The sequence below is a fragment of the Leptonychotes weddellii genome, chromosome 5 (genome assembly GCF_054177405.1).
Source record: "Leptonychotes weddellii isolate Sample4059 chromosome 5, ASM5417740v2, whole genome shotgun sequence".
Classification (NCBI taxonomy): Eukaryota; Metazoa; Chordata; class Mammalia; order Carnivora; family Phocidae; genus Leptonychotes; species Leptonychotes weddellii.
The window spans coordinates 146,011,303-146,035,104 of NC_138373.1; the positions used below are offsets into that span (position 1 = coordinate 146,011,303).

The 23,802-nt window shown below is 39.5% G+C and overlaps 2 protein-coding genes across 5 annotated transcripts in view; both read right to left on the bottom strand.

Annotated features, from left to right (window-relative positions):
• Positions 1–414: 414 nt before the first annotated feature.
• MTERF2 (mitochondrial transcription termination factor 2) lies at positions 415–4,918 on the bottom strand. The gene has a single exon (XM_081822357.1). The coding sequence runs from the start codon at positions 4,916–4,918 to the stop codon at positions 3,761–3,763; it is 1,158 nt and encodes a 385-aa protein (XP_081678483.1). The 3' UTR covers positions 415–3,760.
• CRY1 (cryptochrome circadian regulator 1) overlaps positions 4,839–23,802 on the bottom strand; it is a 98,405-nt gene continuing 79,441 nt past the window's right edge. The window contains exons 11-13 of one of the 4 annotated variants that reach the window (XM_081822355.1): positions 17,613–17,684; positions 17,419–17,522; positions 4,839–4,977 (exon numbers count right to left, since the gene is read on the bottom strand). In XM_081822355.1, the coding sequence (XP_081678481.1) occupies positions 17,419–17,522; positions 17,613–17,684 (176 nt within the window). In that variant the 3' untranslated portion in view covers positions 4,839–4,977. Of the gene's footprint in view, positions 4,978–14,449; positions 14,893–15,825; positions 16,466–17,418; positions 17,523–17,612; positions 17,685–23,802 lie in introns of those variants that run through there. The other 3 variants (XM_081822354.1, XM_081822356.1, XM_006731050.3) reach the window with 3 other exon arrangements.

Sequence of the window (23,802 nt, forward strand, 5' to 3'; positions counted from 1 at the left end):
AAAAAAAAAAAAAAAGAGGGATTAGGGTCAGAGGGAGAAGCAGACTCCCCGCCGAGCAGGGAGCCCGATGTGGAACTCGATCCTTGGACCGCAGCATCATGACCTGAGCCGAAGGCAGTTGCTTAACCAACTGAGCCACCCAGGCGCCCCCCATTATCACTTTTGAATTCGAGTAAGTCACAACTTCTCCAGTTAATATCCAGAAACAGAAATGGGGCTACTCAGTAACCACTACTTCATTCTGCTGTTGGCAGTCAGTGCTGACTATACGCTTGATTTCCCAGGCTAACTTGAGTTCCCTGGAAGTCTTAAAGGTAATCATTTATTTTGGCAGCTAATTACATTTTGCCACAGGAATGAATTGTGTAAACTGTTGAAATAATTTTGTTATTAGAGCCTTTTTTTTTCCATGGAGGAAATAAAATCTGACTCTAGTGTTTTATGTAAGGCTGTCTCTCCTTGCTATATTGTTGATTTTGAAGATTTCAAATTTTATTCTAGGAAGACAGAAATAAGAATGCAATTATGGAAAAAGGCAGAAAGGTTCAAGGGCTAAAAACTAATGGAATAGGATTTGGTCTAAGGGAAAATAAAGTCCGTAGACTATGTTTGGCCATGATGGCCAAATTTTCTAAAAATTTAATCTTGTCAAGTCAGGTAAGCTACACATGTATTTCTATAACCGTGACTGCCTCTGGTTTTCCACGCCTGGACCTGAGCACAATTTTGCTGATGTACTGCCTAGGCTTTTTACAAATTAATGGCCACTCAACCCTGCCAAACTTTCTTATATACCCTCTTGTATGTTCATTTTCTTATTCCTCAAAACAACACTTCTCTTTCCAGCCCTCCTGCAGTACTCCCCTCCCATCCTACTGCCCTTTGTAAGAGGCAACCTGACAGCAACTCTCCTCTCACACCACTTACCCCATCACCTTGCCTGCATCCGTCCCCATGCTCTGTGGACCAGGACTACGATCTCTGCTCTGATCCCAAGTCAGTCCGCTATATCCTGCAGTTTTTCCATCTCATCCCTGTCTCTCTCCTGGGTCATATTCATCAGCATATAAACATGTTCTGGTATTTGCTTTCTTTAAAGAAAAATTATGCTTAATCTTACAACCATCATTTTCCTGCTTCCCTTCGCAGTATTTTTGAGAAACTTTATACAGTCTCTGCATCTTACTCATCTCCTGTTCCCGAGACCTGCTCCAGTTTCCTTCTTACCTTTCTCGTTGCACCAGAATCGCTCTTGACAGGCCAACCAATGATTTCCTTTTTGCCAAATCCATTGGTCACTTATCTATATCTTAATTGACCATCCCATGGCATTCAATATTATTGGCCATGCCCTCTTTTCTCGGCAGACCTCTTTTGGTCAACTCCTTCCAGGTGTGGCCAGCCACTACTACAAATCTATAATTATTTCTGGGCAATCTCATTTAGAGTCATAGCTTTTTTTAAAGATTTTATTTGACAGAGAGATAGCGAGAGAGGGAACACAAGGAGGCTTCCCGCCAAGCAGGGAGCCTGATGCAGGGCTCGATCCCAGGACCCTGGGATCATGACCTGAGCCGAAGGCAGACGCTTGACGACTGAGCCACCCAGGCGCCCCTAGAGTCATCATTGAAACACAGATGATCCCTGAATATCTATCTCCTGTTCTGACTTCTCACAGTTCCAGACCTTGCAGATATTTAGTAGGCATCTCAAAATAAAATGAACTAGAACTAAGGTAACCATATAAAAGTATAATCTGTTCCAAACTAGGCCACTCCTGAGAGTGGAAGATAAGCACACCACTGATAATTATGTCAGGACAACAAGCGAACTTTTCATAGCACATTTCATCTGGGATATAGACCCAAGTCGTCTTCCTCACCACCAGCTCTGGAACACCACTTTCTTTCCAAAGGTTCTGAAGGTTTCCCATCACACTTAGAACAAGATCCTGTTCCTTAGATGGACAGGTGACACTCATCCTGTCCCACTCTGACAGTCCTGCCCCAGCTGTTGCTGCCTGCCATTCTTTTGCTCAAACAAACGTTCCTGTTTAACTTTGGGTGACACCCTTTCTGTGCCTCCATCTCACTTGTGTAGCAGTAAATGGCGGTACCCAACTCTAAGGGTTCTAAGTACAGCATGCCTGGCAGTCAGTAGGTGCTACGTGGGAGTATCGTTCACTACCCTAAGGAACCAAACATTTGGATAGTGAGGGTTACTTGCATTTGCTTACTGAATAAAGACATGGCCTGCATTTCTAATAGGTTTTTCATTACTTAAGAAAAGGCCATGCACACGTAGGATACAGATGTTTGTCAGAGTCAACTGTCTGGTTGTGTATTTGTTACAAAATTCAAACTCCACAGCTGAAAGTGAGCCAGTCTTTATCTGTATAATGTTTATCTTGGACCAAGATTTAGAAGTAGAAACTTGGAATGCTACTAAAATCAGTACCAACCATCACACGCTTTCCCGTTCAGAGCCAGACCTGGATTTTTAGAGTTTTCTAAAAAGCTGCTTACTTCAAATGTATATAAATTAGATCACTTCAGGAGCACCTGGGTGGCTCAGTCGTTAAGCGTCTGCCTTCAGCTCAAGTCATGATACCAGGGTCCTGGGATTGAGCCCTGCATTGGGCTCCCTGCTTGGCAGGAAGCCTGCTTTTCCCTCTGCCTCTGCTTGTGTTCCTGCTCTCGCTATCTCTGTCAAATAAATAAAATCTTAAAAAAAAAAAATTAGGTCATTTCATATTTAAGGAATTTTACATAAAAATCCCTAAGTTTGTTGTTGGTACTCCTTTGGCATGTCAGGTAAGGATATGGCTTTTCTTTTTAAAAGACTCCTTTATTTATTTGAGAGAGAGAGAGCATTAAAGAGGGGAACAGGGCAGAGGGAGAGACTATCCAAGCAGACTTCCTGCTGAGCATGGAGCCATGAGATCAGGACCTGAGCTGAATCCAAGAGTTGACACTCAACCTATTGAGCCACCCAGGCACCCCACGGTGTGGCTTTAAAGCAATCCTTTTTCTATTCACAGGTTTGAACAAAGTCAGATCATAGTAAATCTGGGCTCTGTCACTTGGCAGGACTCTCTAAGCTTGTTTCCTCATCTATAAAATGGGGAAAGTAATGAATGCACATAAAAGAGTTCTATGAGAGGAGATGGTCAGTTTTAAACTAACCACACAAGTAAGCTCTATTCTTTTTGAATGAGAAATACTCGGTTCTCAAAGGCACTCATTTATCCCAACCAAGAGATGAAATCAGCTTTTTCTTAAAAAAAAAAAAAATGTATTGGAAGTTTTCTAATTTCACTTAACACTAAGCTACAGGATTCAGACCACAGTAGAATGGTGTTTCAGAGCTGGTGGTGAGGAAGACGACTTGGGTCTATATCCCAGATGAAATGTGCTATGTAAATAAAAACATATCCATACTTTGAATTAAGGGAATGCACTTGTCAATTTCTTAGAAATGATTCACTTATAAAGTTATCACTCTGATGTGCCATTTACTAGTACAGAAGTTTTTTGACATAGCAGTTCAAGGTAAAAATTACCAACTTTATTTAAAATAAATGCAGTTTATAGTTTAAAATATAGCAAATGAGTCCGAGATTATCTACTCAGAGGTAACTTAGAGCTCATAAGCTAAGTAGTTTCTTAAAATTACTAGTGCCTATAAACTGCCTGACTCACTTAAGTCTTTGCCCCTCAGCTTCACTCTGCAATTCTAGAAAGCAGCAGCAGTCCCCAAGTTACTCTTCCACATTTAATGGTGCCACAGGGTTAAATAATGGCCTTCCTTTTTTGGCCTGAATTTTGCCAAAGTTAGCCTCAAACTCTTCTTTTGTTCCATTTAGATTTACTAGATGTCCATCCTTTATTCTATAGCCTAGGGAATTCAGTTTCCTTATCCTGTACTGTACTATCTGTGGAGTTAATTCAAGCACCATTGGTGTCTCTTTTATCTGAGCTATGGAAATTCCTTCTTTCAGTAATCCCTGAATTCTCTCTTCCAAAACTGGAACAGAATAATATAAAATGGCAGGACATTTCAAAACTAATTGCTTCAGGTCACGATCTGTGCATTTAAAAGCATTTTTAGAGAAGGTAATGCTGTTCTGTATACTTTCTGGGCAAAGTTGAAAAAGAAATCCTTTCAGTTTGGATAGAAGCTGGAGAATTTCAGAGTTTGTGAAACCTTGCTCCTGAAGAAATTCTAGTATTTCCTTTATAGCTGCAGAAGAATTTAGCAAAATAAATGGATTTTGGCTTAATAATTTCAGTAACCAAACTTTCATGTTGGCCTCGGAGCCACCTAAATTTAGATAACTCTCTTGGAGAATACCTATCATTTGCTTATTTTTCTCAATAGGATTATGAAAAATATTAGATGCAGTTGTCAAAAATCTGCTAATGACCACATTTTTGAGTCCCAACTCTTGAAAGAACTGAATGTTCAGCTTCTGGGTTTCCTGGTCCTTAACAGTAAAGAAAGATTCTGGAAACTGTTCTATTAATTTGACTAACTCTTGCTCGTTTTTGCAGACCAACTGCCAGAGTTCTCTCTGGGTGTTAAAAGTGGTTGGACTGCAGACAATTGCTTCTGGGCAGTGTTCCAAAATACTGGCTATAGCCGCTTCATTGGCACCTAGCAGTTGTAAAACATTTGCAATTTCCTCAACATAGGTTTCATCTTCAAAAAGTACCCATCCTTTTAATCTGCGTATTTTCCTGATATCCACTGAAAATTTATAGAGCTTTTCCACTGTTCTTTTATTTTCTTTGTTTGACTGACGATCAGTTGCATAGGTGAAGCATGCTAAAGAGGGTCTGTATTTTGAAGCTGAGAGCATCTTTCTGAAAGAACACAGCCTGCAGGGCTGGGAGCTTATCAGCAATTTCCACAGCATGCCGGCAGTCCATTGGCTAATTCCCACCGTCCTGGGGACTCAGAATGTACTCAGCCTACCTGTAACAAAGAAAACACAGGTTTTAACATAAGGGGCATTGACTTTTAGAATGCAAAAATAAATCTGGGCTCTAAGCAGTAGACAGAAATAACATGGATTTAAATTAGACAGGAAAACTGAATTTTGCCAAAGTTAGCCTCAAACTTTTTGTGGAATATTACATATATACTCTTAAATAATTTATAAAGAAACTAACATACCTCTTCACAACTTAGACATCTTATACATTATAAACACATTGTCTATGTGAGCTTTGCCACAACCTTGTGAAGTAATTTCCATTTTACAGATCAGTAGCAAGCCCATGAAGAGTTCAAAGATCTCAAATGTTATTCTGACACAAATTCCCTTTCCTACAACTCTGTTATGTTTTTCTTTAGGAGACATATTTTACTTCTACACACACACACATGGTTTTTAATTTTTTTTTTAACATTTTACATTTTCAAGTTTATGTTTAGCTGAAGCAAACACTTATTGGGGAAGGGGAGTCATCTCTAATTTTATATTTTAGAGTAAATATTTCTGCTGAATAATTATTATCCAAAGTCAATTTATTTAAAATGAGTTAGTAAGTATAAACTTGTTTTATGAGAATTATATGAAAATCTTTTTTATAAATCCAAAATTAAAGTCTTAGCCAGATAACGTGAGGAATGCTATGTGACTGCCCCAGTGGAGCAATGGGCAATCAAATTAAGTGGAATGGGGACCATACTTTTACAAGTCTAACCAGCTGTCCCCACTTGACAGCTTCAGGTCCCTAGAGATGGCTATACTGTGCCTAATGCATTATGGACTTCGGCACTATTTTCTTGTTATCTCTGGTAATGTAAACATGCCTAGTTTGTTGTTGTTATTGTTGTTTTATTTTAACATGTTATTTATTTAAGAGAGAGAGAATGAGAGAGAGAGAGAGCATGAGAGCGGGGGAGGGCCAGAGGGAGAGGCAGACTCCCCTGCTGAGCAGGGAGCCAGATGCGGGACTCGATCCTGGGACTCGATCCTGGGACTCCAGGATCATGACCTGAGCCGAAGGCAGTTGCTTAACCAACTGAGCCACCCAGGGGCCCCGCCTAGTTTGTTGTTTTAACTTTTTTTTTTTTTTAAGACCATATTTGAGAGAGAGCATGCACAAACGGGGGAGGGGGATAGAAGCAGAGGAAGAGGGAGAAGCAGACTCCCCAGTGAGCAGGGAGCTGACAAGGGGTCGATCCCAGGACCCTGAGATCATGACCTGAGCCAAAGGCAGACGCTTAACCACTGAGCCACCCAGGCACCCCGTTTTAACTTTTAGTAGCTGAGAGTGTTAAGTGTCGCATCTCTGCCACAAAAGCATTAACTGTTTAGCTAGTCAATAGCCTTCCCTTATTACTTGTAGGTTTGAAGGAAAGTTGAAAAAAGCCATAATCCAATCTCTGCCCTTAATAATGCCATCACCATATATGTCAAGGACTTTTCACTTTCAAGCCTGTCCTAATGCAAATAAATTGCTATTCTCTAAGGAAAAATAACAAGTAACAATGTTCTCAGTTGGTTTACCATTTGTAATAATAGCTCATTGTTAGTGCCCATGGTGTCCCAAATAATTGTAGGCACAGTTTGTTTTACTACTGGTGGTTCAACCAGAGTTTTGTTCATATAATTCCTAATACCAGTTTCCTTTAGAGGATTCCTAATTAAGCTATTTCAAAATTTCTAGGAGGACCATGGATTTTAACAGGAAGGAGGAGATACTACATAATGAGGATGGGTACATGCAGATCTAATCTGGAGCCCCATACTCCACAGTCTTGGGCCTCACATCTGTACCACATGCTGGAAGAAGCGTGGGCTCTGTCGCCAAAATGTCCATGCTCAGTCCTGGTTCTAATTTATGGGGTCATCTTGGGAAAGTTACTTAGCCTCAGATTAAGTCAGTAAACAAGTAGTGATTAGAACAGTACCTCACTGTAAATGTTCAGTAAGTATGACTACTAATAGTACCATCTGTAAAAGGGAAAGAAAGTACATAAACTTTACAGGGATACTGTGAGTCCAATACTTTGCACAGGTACATAGTAAGCACTCAATAAACAGTAGCCATTACTAGGAAAACCTGGAGCTAAAATTCTTGTACTAATACAACTTTAGATTGTATTTTACACAGAAGTACATTATTTACAAAGAATAAGTGAAAATTGTGAAAACTATTTTAAATGCTTTGGTTGTCCCAAATAACTGTTTATAAAAGCAATACTCTCACTAAAGGAAATTTGCCAAATTCTGAAAAGAATAAGGAAGTGGGGGGCGCTTGGGTGGCTCAGTTGGTTAAGAATAAGGAAGTGGAAGAGTCCTTCACAACTGTTCATATCTGATATACATGTCTGTTTTTTTCTGATTCTTGTCCCTTTTGTTGTAATTTTTATTTTTATTTTTTAAAGATTTTTATTTATTTATTTGACAGAGAGAGAGGCAGCGAGAGAGGGAACACAAGCAGGGGGAGTGGGAGAGAGAGAAGCAGGCTCCCCGCCTAGCAGGGAGCCCAATGCGGGGCTCGATCCCAGGACCCCAGGATCATGACCTGAGCCGAAGGCAGACGCTTAACGATGAGCCACCCAGGCGCCCCTTGTTTTAATTTTTAAATACATAAAGCAAGGCTACCTTGTATATGAGAAATAGGGTCTTAAGCTCAGCCTACAATTTGAAATTGTGAAGACTCAGAATTTTTCTTGAAAATGTCTTAAGCGCACCACACTAAATACTGACATAATGTCTTCCAGTAAGGCTAGCACAGCAAGGGGTTCCTCAGCACTGAAGGAGATCCCGGTGTTTGGCTAAACACCAGATGAAGTTATTTGGCTTAGTGTGGGGGTTACACTATACAAAATGACAGGTTAAATGTTAGCACCACATGGACCATGGCAAGATGCTTCTGCCCAATGAGTCTGAGGGTAAAGCAGGCCGTCTCACATTTCCTGCTTACTCCAGGATGAACCATCATGTGCCCGGTGAGTTGTCCCACAATTAACGCTATCTTGCTCTTTCTTATTCTCTCTCTGATGAGCAAACACAGTTGACTGCAAAAGTGAAGAGCACAAATGTTGTGACTCCTCTATAATCAACACAAATTATATATACATTGATTTATTTTATGCACTCTAAGTATCTAAACTTGGCATCAAGAACACTCTATAAACATTTAAAATGAGTACATGACATATGACAGATACACTGTAATTCTGTAATTCATTCCCTAAGAATGAGTATTTGGGCTATTTGTAGTATTTGTAATATGCTGATTATCTGTCCACATTTCATCATTTTTAGGATGAATCCCTAGGAGAATTACTGAAAAAGAGATGTGAGAACATTTTAAGAGCTAGGTTGTTAATTTACTATCCAGAAAAAAGATCTCAGTTGACCTTGTCACAAGCAGTATGACTGGTTCATCAGTTTTAATTCTGATATGTGAAAAATGAACACAATACTAATTTAACTCCATTTTCTTCTTTTAATGAGGCTGAGCTTAATGAATTATTTTGGCCATCTTTATTTCCTTTTGTGAGTTAACTATTCCTGCTTTTTTAAACAGGAATCTTTCTGTTTTTTAAAAACTGACTTACATAAATTCTTCATATATTAAAAAAAAATCCTCTTGTTTTTGGATTTTCTCCAATTCTCTTTCAGTTGTAAATGGTATATTCCAGCATTACCAAAGTGGTTACATTTTTTTATTGTGGTAAGATATAAATTTTACCATTTTTAGGTATATAATTCAGTGGCATTAAGTAAATTCACACAGTTGTACAACCTCTACCACTATTTCCAGAGCTTTTTCATCACCCCAAACACAAACTCTGTTCCCATTAAACAATAACTCCCCATTCTTTCCTCCTCTCAGCCCCTGGTAACTTCTGCTTTCTGTCTCTAGGAATTTGCCTATTCTTGGTACTTCATATAAGTGGTCATACAATATTTGTCCTGTTGCATTTGGCTTGTTTCACTCGGCATAACATCTTCAAAGTTCATACAGAGTATAGCACATGTCAGAACAAAGTGGTTAATTTTAAGTGGGCAAGGGTCATGTAAGTTTCCCTCTTCTTGATGATTCCTACTGCTTTTACGTACCACATGGTCAGACAAAAATTCATCCATATGTTCTTCTGTATTTTTGTTTGATTTTAAGAAGTTAGCTCCTTTAATTCACTTGAAATTTCTGGTGTGAGCTGAAAGTCTAAATAGATTATCAATAGTTTAGCTATCTCCAAGCACTGTTTTTGAGCAATCCTTTTCTTCCCCATGATTTGTGAGGTCTCCTTTACTATACATTAAATGTAGCTTTTGATTCTACCTAGCCTCTGTCCTCACTCTCCTGATATTTTGCAATTCCCTGAATGAGCCAGGAGGCTAATTTCTTTGCTGCAAACTCGGCTCCCTCTGCCAGACCATTCTAAAACAATCTCTGGGTCAATGCACTCTTGCATACCCCCCACAACGATGTCAAATCTCCTCAGCTTGGACCTCCAGCTTCTCCTGACCCCTACTCCACTCTCATCCAATGCTCTCGCCTCTACTCTGTACAAAGAAAGGAGAGCAACTCATCACACCAAACTTATACCTTCTGCTATCTCCCCTTTCCTACAATTATACCTTTCAGCATCCAGGGTAATCCCTGCTTCTGTACTGATCCCAACCTCTCTGGCCTGAACACCTCCAGAGCCCTTTTTTCTCATATACTCACTCCTTCAGCTGTATCCTTCCCTCTGGGGCTCCCACCCTTCAGCTCAATGGATCTTCTCACTGCCACTCCAGCTAAAACCCTATTTTCTCTTACCCTCAGTTAATTCTTGCAGATCCTTCTTTCTCTCCAATTCCTCTCCTACTTATATAGATCCCAATAAAGACAATTCCCATGTGATTAGAGCCAATGAGGTCTGTTCGTTCCTGTCTCTTCTGACCTCTGCAGCTTTCAGCATAGTCGACCACTTTCTCCATGAAATACTCTCTCACCTGATTTCCAGGACTTCCCACTCTCAGTTCTCTTCCCCCTCTTGCTACACTCTCACTTCCCTTTATCTATCTCCTTTGCAGGCTCATCTTCAAGGCTTGATTCTAGACCCTCTCTTCTTCTTACCTTACAGTTTCTCCTCAGAGATCCTGTCCTCATCCAGGGCTTCAGTTAATCACTTGGGCTTCTCTCCAACTTCTTCTCAAAATGTGATCTTGTCACCTCCCTGCAATAAACTTTTCAATGGCACTTTAGGATAAAGACATAAAACAAAATACAAATGCCTTACACCATGGTCTAAAAGGCCTCTCTGTCTGGGCTCTGTCACTACCCGAATCTGTGCCCATCTGCCGCACCCCCAACCCCACCAGCCACACCAGTTCTTTTCAGTCCCTGGTGCTCTGCCTGTGCCCACCACAGGGTCTTTGAAGGCTAAGGGCTGTTCCCCATGCCCAAAGTGGCCCTAACTCCTAGATCTGAGGGTCACTCTCTCAGGGAAACTTCCCTGACCATCTTGAATAGACTAAGTCTCCTGTCCCCATTATAGACTCTCATGGCACCAGGACTGCTCCTCTGTGCCACCTGTCATAGCCGCTGTTCATGTGTTGTTTCTGTCTCACCCTCCAGGAGGGCAGAGACTCATCACCACCATGTTCCAATGAATTGCTTCCCTACCCTTCACTTCACTGGCATTGCTGACTCTAGGAGGCATTCCTGGACAAGGAGGATCTTTGTGTGTGCTTTTCCACTGCATCTTGCTCTTAACCTTACTGTAGCACTTAACCTCCTGTAAAGTTCTTCATCCATTCAACCAGTGGTTTTTCTTTTTCTTTTTAAGCTCATGCTGTGTTGTCAGGCATTAGGTTAGATACTAGCTGTTCCGCCACAATGTTTCTTCCTAACTTTGGATCACAGACCCACTGGAGAACCTGGTAAGAGCCACAGAGTCTCTTTCCAAAAAGAAAAAAAGAAAAGACCTGTACTCATAACATTTGCAAAAGATTTTACCAGGATTCATGGGCACCCTGCAGCCCAGCTGTAAACAACCTGTACTAGATTGCAAGCACTGGGAGGGCAGGGTCTGAGTTCTGTTCTTCTCTGTCCCTTGTACCCAGCAAAGAACTTGGTCCACAGAGGAACAAAATAAGTATTTGTCAACTGAAACTGAATGAACAAATCCAGTTCATGAGGCAGCCTAAGGTAGTGTGTAAAACTGTGGTCTGTATGGACTTAATTCCTGGTCATTGGTTGTGTTGTGACGTGGGAAAGTCACATCATCTCTCTGTGCCTCAGCTGGAGTGTCAGGAAAATAGGGACACTACATTCTGGGTGACTGTGAAGACTACATTGAGTTAATACCATAACCACTTACAGAGTACTCAGAAAAGTTATTAAATCACCACAAAAACCCATTTTAAAGATGAGGAAACAGATGCAGGTAAAATAACCTGCCCAAGGTTGCTCAGCTAACAGGGCAGACCTTGGATTCAAACCCAACTTGGCTCCAGAGTACAGCTCTTACCCTGTGCCCTACACAGCAATGCTCTGGGCAAGTGTTTGTTAAATCACAATGTGGTCTATTCCCAGATACTTCATGCTTCTTAAGCATTCCTGAGGAGATAAGTTCACTTCTGAAATATGCACAGTTTTCGTACTTAATACAGTCTGCTCTACAACATCAGTAATAATTCAATTAAGTTCTACTTTTATAACATGTATGATCTGCTGACAGTTTCAAATTAACCCTAATGTTTATAAAGAAGTAAAAAATGAGGACCGAAGGAAGATCTCGGGGAATGATTGACAGCCACACATCCATCTTGTGGGGCCGGCGCTTGTCCAGAGGAACTTCTGACCTCCGGCGCCTGGGCATCTGCCCAGGCCAGGGAGGCTGAGCGGCTGGCGGGGAGTCCCGTTTCTCGGTGCGCGACCCCAGACCCCTGCCTGTCGGCCGCTTTGTTGCTGGTGAGGCTCCCCCCCCGGGGGCGGAGAAAGGGGTGCGACTCACCTGTCCACTCCGCGCAAGACGCACTGAGTCCCGGGTCCCTGGCTCCGTCCTTCCTCCCTCCCCCCCGCCGAGGTTCCCCGTGGCCTGCCGTCTTCCCGAGGCCTGGGAAGAGGGGTCAATGACCCAAGCCTAGGGTCCCAACAGGGCCGCTAATTTCTCCCAGCACTGCTGTCCCGGCCCCCGGCCCTCTACCCGCAGCCAATCACGGCACAGGACACCCGTGAGCCCGCAGACGTACGCCCCCTCAGTCCCAACTCAGCCAATCAAGGTGCGGGACGCAGGCCACGCGACCCTCACGCAAGGCGGGGCTGCGCGACGGAGGCGGGCCAGCGTGGGAATCAGCTTTCCCGGAAACAGCCGGGCGCAGCAATTATTGAGCCTGGCATTTTCATACCCTTTCCTTGCCAGCAAGTTCCGGTCGTTTTGTCCCTTGGGGAATGTCACTAGCCCATAAGAGAAAACGTAAAAGTAACTCAGAAACCGCTGTATCTTGAAGCTATAGCCATTCAGAATTCCCCAAATAATTCGATAGGTAAAGAACTAATTTACAAAAAAAAAAATGTAGTTCAAAAAACAAAAAACCTCTTTGGAACATAGCTAGCCTTACTGCTACCCCTCCCACCCGCCCCCAGTAGTGAGCGACTGTGTCTGATATGTCTTTAAAAGCCTCCCCCTGCCACTTTCGCCTAAATACTTGCCTTTTCCGATAAACTGTCCAGTGGTTTACATTCTAATTATTACCAGTGATGCCAACCTCATAAACTAATTTCTCCTTAAAGCCAGTCCAATGTCTATCCCATTTATTCTTATATTTATCTATCAACCAACAAATACTTATGGTATGCCTATTAAGTTCCAAGCATGTGAAACAGCAATGAGAAGACAGCAGTGGACAAGACAAGGGGGAATAAAGTACATTCCCGGTCCTGATGGAGTTTACATGTAGGACAGCGAAGGACAAAGACATTAACAACCAATAACATGATTAATCCCAACTAGAGTTAAATGTTTCCAAAGACAGGGTGCCCCGACCCTGCCTAGTTGTCCTATGCTCCTGTATAGAGTTGGGAGTCGGGAAAGCTGTGATTTTCCCAGGCTGGAGATCTCTCCCTTCATGAGTTTCATAGCACACTGTGCACAGTTCTAACACAGCCTGAACACACACCACCGTAATTCTTCCAGACTGCCCTCTCACTTTGTGAACTCCTTGTGGAAACTTATGGATTTATTTTCCTATGAACAATATCTGGCACATTACAGGAACCCAGGAAATGCTAATTGGAGCCTAGCCTTAATATTCAGTTTGTGCTCAATAGGCTTTTTGAGATGGACTGACATTTGCACTTTAATTACACTGAGCAGCAGCAAGAATCCTAGCTCTTTATCGCAAGATCAACTCTGATTTCCAGGACATTCTAAAATTAAATGAGTAGCTCATGTATATGAGGCTAGGGCTGCTTGTCCAGTAACCCTTCTCCTTCTGAGTTATCCTTATATAAAAATCCTATTATTCATGGCTTTACTGAACACTTTTTCCTGCAATTCAAGGATCTGGGACCTGGATTAACCAAAATGTTTCACTGCATTAGGAAAAGGGAATTAGAGTAGGATACAGACAAGGGAAGGCAGTCAAGGAATGTAAACTCAAGCACTTTAGAACTGCATGCTGCAATCACTGGTCAGGAGGAAGGGAGCAGACATGTACACTAGGGTGCTGGCAGCTTAGCTTGTACAAGGGCTCCACATAGTTGTATAAGAAATGGTAATACATATGATCATGTGCATTGTAATCAAAACTTGAAACTGACCAAGTCAGCTATGCCAACTGTATTAAATAAAGGCTACCTAAAGTTTTTTCCATTCCAAGTATTTAGTGAATTTCTAGGACCACGCAATCAGAAAAAAAGCACTTGGATGGAGAAATGGAAAAAAGAAGCCAGTATTATGGATATTACCTATAAGAAAATTACAAACATGTTTGAAATTGTGGGAAGATCCTGAAGTTTCTAGTACTTAAGAGATGTATTAAAAATATACTGTTATGGGCTGCATGGGTGGCTCAGTCGGTTAAGCTTCTGCCTTCAGCTCAGGTCATGATCTCAGGGTCCTGGGATCAAGCCCCATGTCGGGCTCCCTGCTCAGCGGGGAGTCTGCTTCTCCCTCTCCCTCTGCTGCTCCCCCTGCTTGTGCTCTCTCTCAAATAAATAAATAAAATCTTTAAAAAAATATACTGTTATCAGTCTTTTATATCCCAATTTTACTAATTTATTTCAAGTGAATGTAAAAGCATAAAAACTTTGCATGCGTTCTTTCAAAAGTTTGGTTTCCTCAACTCAATTTTTCCAAGTTGCAGAACAGAACAGGTTTTGTTAATAAGATTTCAAGATACATTTCCTGAATGAATATAAGGTCTTAAATCCCTCAACCACCAGCAGGGTTTTCAGAAACTAACCCTTCTGGTTAGGGGAAAACACTGTATTTAAATATCTGCTTACCTGAAATACACTAATACCTGTCTTTCCCTTTCAGTGTTTCTTTTTAGTTACAATTTAGACCGAACTGAAAAAGCTTTCCAAAAAACCCCCTAAAAGCCCAAATCCCCCTACATTTAAAAGTAAAGTATCAGTGTCTATGCTGAAACAATGTTCTTTTACTAAAATATTTATTCACATTGAAACTGAATCTTTTAGGGGTGCCTGGATGGCTCAGTCTGTTAGGTGTCCGTCTTGATCTCTGCTCAGGTCTTGATCTCAGGCCCATGAGTTCAAGCCCCACATTTGGCTCCACACCGGGCGTGGAGCCTACTTAAAAACAAAAAAGACCTGAATCTTTTATTCCCCTGGATGATGATGGCAAATCCCAGGTCTATGAATTTCTCAATGCTGTACAGTACAATCAGGTCCAAAGAGTAGGTTGCTAAATAGAAGCATCATGAAAAACAATTAAAATATCACTCCTTATTAACAGTGGTGAAAGAAGATAAAACATATTTTTTTTCTTTTCTCAGTAATGGAACTTATCAATCAGTGTTAATTCATTATTCAGGATGCTTTTTAAAATGGGTATCATATAAAAAATATGTTACTGTTTTTGCATTTTAGACTCAAATTATTCTTAAGTTACCTTTAAATACAATTATCACACTGAACATCTATCACAACTAAGAGTGGGAAAATAAAAAAAAAACACTGGTTATAATTCCAAAAGGAAAAAACTAGCCTACGAGAGACAGGAATGGGATAATAATAGTAATGAGAATAACAACAGCTAACCACAGCTGTAGCATACAGTTAGGCAGACTATGCACTGCACAATCCAGGGAGCTATAAAGCATGGCAGCCCTGCAGCTAACACTTATCGACTAACCTGCCACATGCCAGGCACTGTTATGAGCATTTCATATGTAGTATAAAGCAGATACTACTCTCATCCCTATATCATAAATAAGGAAAAAAAAGGCACAGAAGGTTAATAACTTGCCCAAGATCTCAAATGAGTGGCAGAGCCAGGCCTTTGACTCCAGAGCTCACATTATTAACTGTAGTGACTAACTCATAGTCATAAGCCCCATTATCTGACATAACCTCTTTGGTTTTAAATCTTTCTTGCAGATAGGTATTATAAAAAGTATAAAGCATTTGGAAGTTAGTAATCTTAATTTGGAATAATTTTGAAAAATACTATATTACTAAATAAATGGGAGCTGTTCCTTCATCCAGAATGGTTACATGTGGTTTATAGACTCTGTCTCTGATTTGTAATCACATCTCACAGAACAATGCTCTCCCCCTTAACTAAAACAAAAACTTAAAAAGAAAAGAAAAAACAACCACCACCAAGTACACAAGATTCCATATATGCATATACTTTAATAACAAGGTCACTTAGCTGTAAATGAACAAAGGGAGACAAAGAGAACTTAACACATGATACTTCCACAGATTTGGGTCAAAACAGGCATACATGAAGATTTAAAACATATACTGTCTATGTTAACAGAGGCTATAACTACCAATTTTGATTGTGCACATTTTCTAAAACATTATTATCAAAGACTGTAAAGTTAGATCAAACAATGATATCAAGAAAATTTTGCTCTAAAATTTTAACAAAGTCTTTTAAGAAAGTCTAAAAACCTATTTTCCCACATTGACTCTCGAAACTTTTTTATATCAGAATATCAGTTTGCCACTTTAACTTTTACCATACATGAAAAATTATCAAAAATATATGGGTGGGTCTATATTAATTGTGACTATTTATATTTACATTAAGCAAAACTTTTACCAAGTTATTTATATACAAATTACCATTTGTCCTATGTGAAATTCATTAAAAAGTTTAAAACTATAGAAATGTCATTAGAAACAATGCATTTCAAAATGTAACTGCTTTCCATCAATGAAGAACATTTTAAAATAATTTAACTGAAAAAAGTAGTGAACTCCCCACCAATTTCAGCTGCAACAGTATTCCTCCTGAATGTTTTCTGTGATTTAAGGGGGAAAAAAAAAAACTGGGTAAAGTTTGACTGCAAGGAATTAAATGATAAAAATTTGATGAGTGTTTACTGATCTTATCTTCAACAAATGTACAGTCTAATTAGGGTTGGTGCTAAAAAAACCCAGCAATTTTTTTAAACTTTTACTTTTTATTATTGCTGTTCATATATATATTACTACTGAAGTATAACTGACAGACAATATTATATTAAGTTTCAGGTGTACATCATACTGATTCAACAATTCAATATGTTACTCAATGCTCAACATGATAAATACAGTTAGCAGTAATTTAAAAATTGCAAACAGTTTAAGATAACTGAAGAAACATGTCTTTTAAAACTGGTAAATGTACTGTTTTAGATACTTTTCATATAAACTTAAATCATAAAATAGTATCCCACATCCAATTCAACTGAATATAGCCATGGCTTTTTGATACCTCTAAAAAGGGCCAATATTAAAAAAAATTGAACTATTCCTGAACTGGAAAGAATTTAGATTTCAGAAGTATCACAACAGACAAAAGAAACTTATAAACATTTAAGAGGCAAAGATTTGGGGAAAAGTTCATAAAGAGATTATGTTAATACCACTAAAATAAAAAGTCACTTTAATTGTTTTAAACTCATGGTCACATAGTAAGGAATTGAAAAAGAGAGTTTTTTCTGAGAAAAAACTTGAGCACAACATTATTACTTTTTCAGATTTAAAAATGATCATCAATTAAGATGACCATAAAACTAAGTGCAGCAATTTGTCCAGTAGAGATGAACTTCTCTTATCTAAGAATTAACTGATTTTGTAACAATCACTGAAAAACTTAAGCCTCAGTTTCTCTAGTTTGAAAAAAAATGATTAGCTCCATTTTGGAAATTGTCTTAATTTATGTTGATCACACAATACACTAAAACAAGAAATAAAGGTGTAAAATATTTACCTAATTAGTGCTCTGTCGCTGGACCTTAGGACCAATACTCTGCGTGTCCTCTTCCTCGCTAGGACGTTTCCCAGTGCTGAGACCAGTGCCCATGGAGCTTCTTCCTACATATTTAAAAAAATGTATTTTTTTTAAGTGTATGTTTAATATAGGAATGGTAAAAAGAACAGTATGCTCAAATGCTTCATTCTTACCTTGCTTTAATAGATGAGTTTGCTGACTGTCTCCATGAGCATAATGTAAAATACCACTCCCTTGAGAGCAACCTGTTAGTATTTAAAAATACTTAAATTACTTAAATTACTTAAATTTACTTAAAATTTAGTAAAATTACTTAAATCCCAAGTCATATGTATTAAGACTACAAATCTAATTTTTAGTTAACAGTATTAAGGGCATTTATACTTTTTAGGACTAAACCTCAATCCTTCATATGAGCCAAAAATCACATGCCCAAATCAGGAAAATTTAAACATAGGGTCATAGAAATGTTGACTTTTGGTTCAAAGGCAAAATCACTGATAATCATTTTCCAAAAAACATTCCTTTACTGAATAACAATTAGACACTTGACCATGGAAGCAAAATATAGAGCGACAGTGAGATACATATCCTCCTTTCACCTCTTGTCCCTTTATTCCACATTCTTCCCTCAGTGCCTGTCCAAAACATATGTCCTTGGAGAGAAGTGAATGAGGGTCTGCCAGATGAGAATTAATTCAAATCATACAAAGAGGAGGAAATACAATGTGGCAGTTACCTAGCCTAAGCAATTACATTAAGCCTTCTAAAAAGAAACAATGTTACAGGAGAATGGGTTGGCACAGAAAGTAGGTTCTAGAGAAACATTTTTGTCAGTGTGTCCAGATTATGGACAAATATGAACATTCTAGCTCCTACAGAGAAGTCACCTCATGGTCTGAACAAGGCAATCTACTTATTTTTTATTGTAATTTCATGCTCATCAAGTTCCTCTGGATAAAGAATTCAGCTTTTCAGGTACTCAAAATTGGGAAAGTGAATGCCCTGATCAGGGATGAGGGCTTCCATCACTGGAAAGGGATACCTCCACCATAAATAATAAACTAGTGTTCCCTGTTGATACATATTTTTTAAAGATTTTATTTGTCAGAGAGAGAGGGGGGAGAGAAAGAGAGGGAGAGGGCACAAGGAGGGAGAGTGGCAGGCAGAGGTAGAAGCAGGCTCCCCCGTTGAGCAAGGAGCCCGACGCGGGACTCAATTCCAGGACCCTGGGATCATGACCTGAGCTGAAGGCAGACGCTTAACCAACTGAGCCACCCAGGCGACCCTGATATTTTTTTTTAATTTTTTTTTTTAAGATTTTATTTATTTATTTGACAGAGAGATCACAAGTAGGCAGACAGGCAGACAGGCAGAGGGAGAGGGAGAAGCAGGCTCCCCGCTAGGCAGGGAGCCCGATGTGGGGCTCGATCCCAGGACCCTGGGATCATGACCTGAGCCGAAGGCAGATGCTTAACCGACTGAGCCACCCAGGCGCCCCCCTGATATTTTAAATCACATGGTTGGTGTGTGTGTATGTGTGTATTTATGTATGTATGTATGGATGGATGGATGGATGGATTGATTTAGGGGGTAGTGCAGAGGGTGAGAGAGAATCTTAAGCAGGCTCCACAACCAGTGTGGAACCTGATGCAGGGCTCAATCTCATGACCCTGAGATCATGACCTGAGCCAAAATCAAGAATCGGATGCTTAACTGACTGAGCCACCCAGGCGCCCCTAAATCACATGAGTTTTAAACTTCTAGTCTGTCAGTCACAGGATGGTCACCTCTAATTATACTAAAAACACTCAGTTCTTGGACTTGTTGAAGGTCAGATTCTGGACTATAGCAAATTCACCACTGAATGGTGCTATTCCTGGTTTTACCATCAGCAGGGCTTCCCCTAATAGTGATAATTGTTGTCTTGCATTATTGTACAAGATTATTTAAAACTTCACACAACAATGTGAACGTACTTAATTCCACTGAATTGTACATTTAAAATGGTTAAATGCTGGGCGCCTGGGTGGCTCAGTTGGTCAAGTGACTGCCTTCGGCTCAGGTCATGATCCTGGAGTCCCTGGATCGAGTCCCACATCGGGCTCCCTGCTCAGCAGGGAGTCTGCTTCTCCCTCTGACCCTAACCCCTCTCATGTGCTCTCTCTCATTCTCTCTCTCAAATAAATAAATAAATAAAATCTTTAAAAAATAAAATAAAATGGTTAAATGCTAAGTTTTATGTTTACATATATTTTGCTATCAAGAAAACTTCAACAGGGGCGCTTGGGTGGCTCTGTCAGTTGAGCATTGGACTCTTGGTTTCTGCTCCAGTCATGATCTCGGGATTGAGCCCTACATCGGGCTCCCCACTCAGCAGGGAGTCTGCTTGGGATTCCTTCCAACTCCCTCTGTCCCTCCCCCTGATCACATACACACTCTCTCTAAAATAAATAAATTAAAAAGAAAGAAAGAAAGGAAACTTCAACAAATACATTTTTGATTATCGTATTTAGTCATACCTTATACATTTGTTGAGTGCTCCTTTATGCTAGAGATTATACTAGGTACTAGGGATACAAATATTACTAAGACATGAAGTCTTGTCTTCAAGGGGCTCACAGTCCAAGTAGAAGGTGACAGATACATAAAATCACTAAGTACAAATAAATGTTATTATAATGGCTCTGGGATGGAAGTTGTTACAGCATACAGTGAGGACACTGAGAAAGGAAAAGTCAATTTTACTGGAAGATTCAGAGGTAGGCTAAATCACAGACTAGTCACCTCATTTTCTCAACTTCATTAATTTTATTCCTCTTCCAGTTCTAAGATAAATGAGAATAATCTCATAAAAAAATATTGAGTGAAAGCAGCCAGATACAAAAAACAAACTACAGGATTCTATAAAGTTCAAAAATGGGCAAAAAATTATAGTATTAGAAATCAGGAGAATGATTACTTTTAAAGATGAGAGGGTAAATTAATAAGCTCAATAAATACATTCAGAATTTCCTTAAGATAGCAGTTTATTTCTTTAGAGAGTTAAATGATAAGCAGGCACTTAGAATCTTCCTGTGGCCCTAAATAAATGAATATCTCAACTGCCTATAACTTCCCCATAAAAATACAGTAAATTGGGGCGCCTGGGTGGCTCAGTCATCAAGCATCTGCCTTTGGCTCAGGTCATGATCCCAGGGTCCTGGGATCGAGCCCCACATAGGGCTCCCTGCTCAGTGGGGAGCCTGCTTCTCCCTCCCCCTGCTTGTGCATGCTCTCTCTCTCTCAAATACAGATTTTATTTATTTGAGAGAGAGAGACAGAGATAGCGACAGAGATAGCGAGAAGACAGCATGAGCGGGGAGGAGAGGGAGAGCAGGAAGCCCGATGGGGTTCGATCCCAGGACCCTGGAACCATGACCTGAGCCAAAGGCAGACGCTTAACTGACAGAGCCACCCAGGTGTCCCAAATAAATAAAATGTTTTAAAAAAATTCTAACTCTAAGCTACTGTGGGGGGAAAATGCATAGAAAAGATATTCAAAGGAAATACACAAAAATTTAATAGTAACTATCTCTACTGGATGGAATTGTGGGTGATTTTTATTTTTCTTTTCGATTTTTCTGAATTTCCTAAATTGTATATAGTGAATAGGTTTTTTTTTTTTAAGCAGTTTTGAGGTATAATTTACATAACATAAAATTCACCTGTTTTAAGTATACAGTTTAATAAATTTTAGTAAATTTACAGAGTTGTGTAATCATTTGCACAATCCAGTTTTAGAACATTTTCATGCCCATTGCATTCATTCTCATTCCTACCCCTAAACCTAAGGTAACCATTAACTTACTTTAAAGAAATGCCTTTTCTAGATAGTTCATATAAATGGAATTGTGCAGTATGTGGTCTTTTATGTCTGTATTTTTGAGGTCTATCCATGTTGTAGCATGTACCAGCATTTTATTCCTTCTTATGGATTAATATTCCATTGAATGGATGTGCCACATTTTGACTATTATAAATAAAGCTATCATAAACATTCTTATGATTCTTAAGTCTTTGTGTAGATATATATTTTCATTTCTTTTGGATAGATACTTAGGAATGGAATTTCTGGGTTATATGTTAAATTTATGTTTAGCTCTTAAGAAACTGCCAACCTGTTTCCCAAAGTAGCTGTACCATTTTACAGACCACCTCTCAACAACATATGAGAGTTCCAGTCTCTTCACATCCTCCATAACACTTGTTATCGTCTGTCATTTTTTAGGTACCTGAGTGGGTACAGGTAACAAACTCACCCCAGTTTGTCTGGGATTTTTCAAGTGTTAGCACTGCAAGTCTCATGTCTCAGGAAACCCCTCAATCCTAGGTACTCAGTGATAGTTGGTTACCCTCAGTGGGAAGTCTCTTAGTGGTTTTGATTTGCATTTCCCTAAGGACTAATAATGCTGAACGGGTATTTTTAATAGAAAAAAAATAAATAAATACAAACATATTACTATCGTAAATAGATTGTGATTTTATTATAAGAACAAAAATACTTCAAGTCATCTGTGTACAAGTTATAAAGAATCTTGCCCTTTGATATGCCTCCTGAGACACTGTAAAATAAAAGTCTACAAACAGGATAAGTAGAGGGCATAAAGGGATATGCTTCAGAAATATCCAAGTCCTTTCAAATGGAACAGAAACTAGAGGGAAGAGAAATGCTTAATAGCATAGTCCAAATCCTCAGGATCTTTCCATAATCACTCCCATTTCCAGGTCCACAATGCTTTCTCCTTCATCTGCCTACCCAAATGCTACCCATCCCACCATCTTCCAAGATAACTTCTGTAGTTCTTTCAGCTCTCAATGACTGTTTCTTTTCTTATTGCATATGGAAACAGCATCTTACAATTTATAATTTTTTCATTTGTGTTTCTCTTCCCCCCATTTACATTTGAAAGCCTCACAGCACCTAACTACAGAGTGTGTTACAGGCAACTATTTACATGATTAGAGTACTTCAAGATTTATTAATCCTATTATATCATAAAATATCATGTGTATTTGTAAAGCAAAATTATTCCAATTTAACTTGCTACCATGGTTAGTTTTTGCAGATAACTCCAAATAATGAATACAGATTTGAGTGGACCAAGAAGCAGTATGCACCATCACTATCCATTAGTTGGGTATCTGGAACCTGTTGCTTCCTACCCTTCTGTTACCTGCCTGTTATTTATGTGCTTCACAGAACTTCTATCCCTCAAATTCATGTATGGACAAAGGAAGCAGGCTGTGAACTGAACAAGAGATCTGACAAAACTATTGAACTGATACCCTGATGAAGTTCAAAATGTAGCTGTGAGAAGAACATTTCGGAAGTATACTGCCATCACTGACCTACTACTAGACCGCTAAGTGAGACACGTTCCAGTAAAAAAATGCTTTATCTTATAAACACTATATATGGCATTACATTTGCAGGGGAGGCCCAATAAGAACTTTTGAACTAGTCAGACCTGGATCTGAATCTTAGCTCAACTACTTACTAACTGTGGGATCTTGATTAAGTTACCTAACCTTTCTTGGCCAATTTCCACCACTACCTCCCCAGATTATTGTTAGAATGTGGCAAAAATCCCCCTGTACTGGGCATAAAGTAGTCAAAATGTGAGTGCTTTGTTCCTTTCTCCTTAATCTAATTGTTGGAGTAAAAAAATATATGCTCTCAAAAGGATACAAAGTATTTCTGAATAAGAAAGGTTCAATTTTTTAAAGGTTTTGTTCTTAATATCAATTTTAAATGTGACTTTTTGGGAAAAAAATAAGCATTCCTCAAATGCTGCCTTGTTTTTAATCAAATTAATTAGCCTCATGCTATTTTGGTTAGAACCTTTGCAAACGTATACAATGATTCAAATTTCCAGTACTGGCTTCTTGACATTATTAATATCATACATTAAGAATATATATGGCGGGCGCCTGGGTGGCTCAGTTGGTTAAGCGACTGCCTTCAGCTCAGGTCATGATCCCAGAGTCCTGGGATTGAGTCCCGCATCGGGCTCCCTGCTCTGCGGGGAGCCTGCTTCTCCCTCTCCCACTCCCCCTGCTTGTGTTCCCTCTCTCGCTGTGTCTCTGTCAAATAAATAAATAAAATCTTTACAAAAAAAAAAAAAAGAATATATGTGGCAACTAAGTATATATCATATGGAAAATCACTACAAACAAGACTGGAAGGAAAAATTCATATGCAAAAAGACAAAAGGCCCTATGTATGTGTATGATAAATCTTTTGGCCATATTCACAGGACCACTGACCTTAACTAATTACCTTATACCTGATATGTACCTAAAGAAAGTAAAAAATAATGA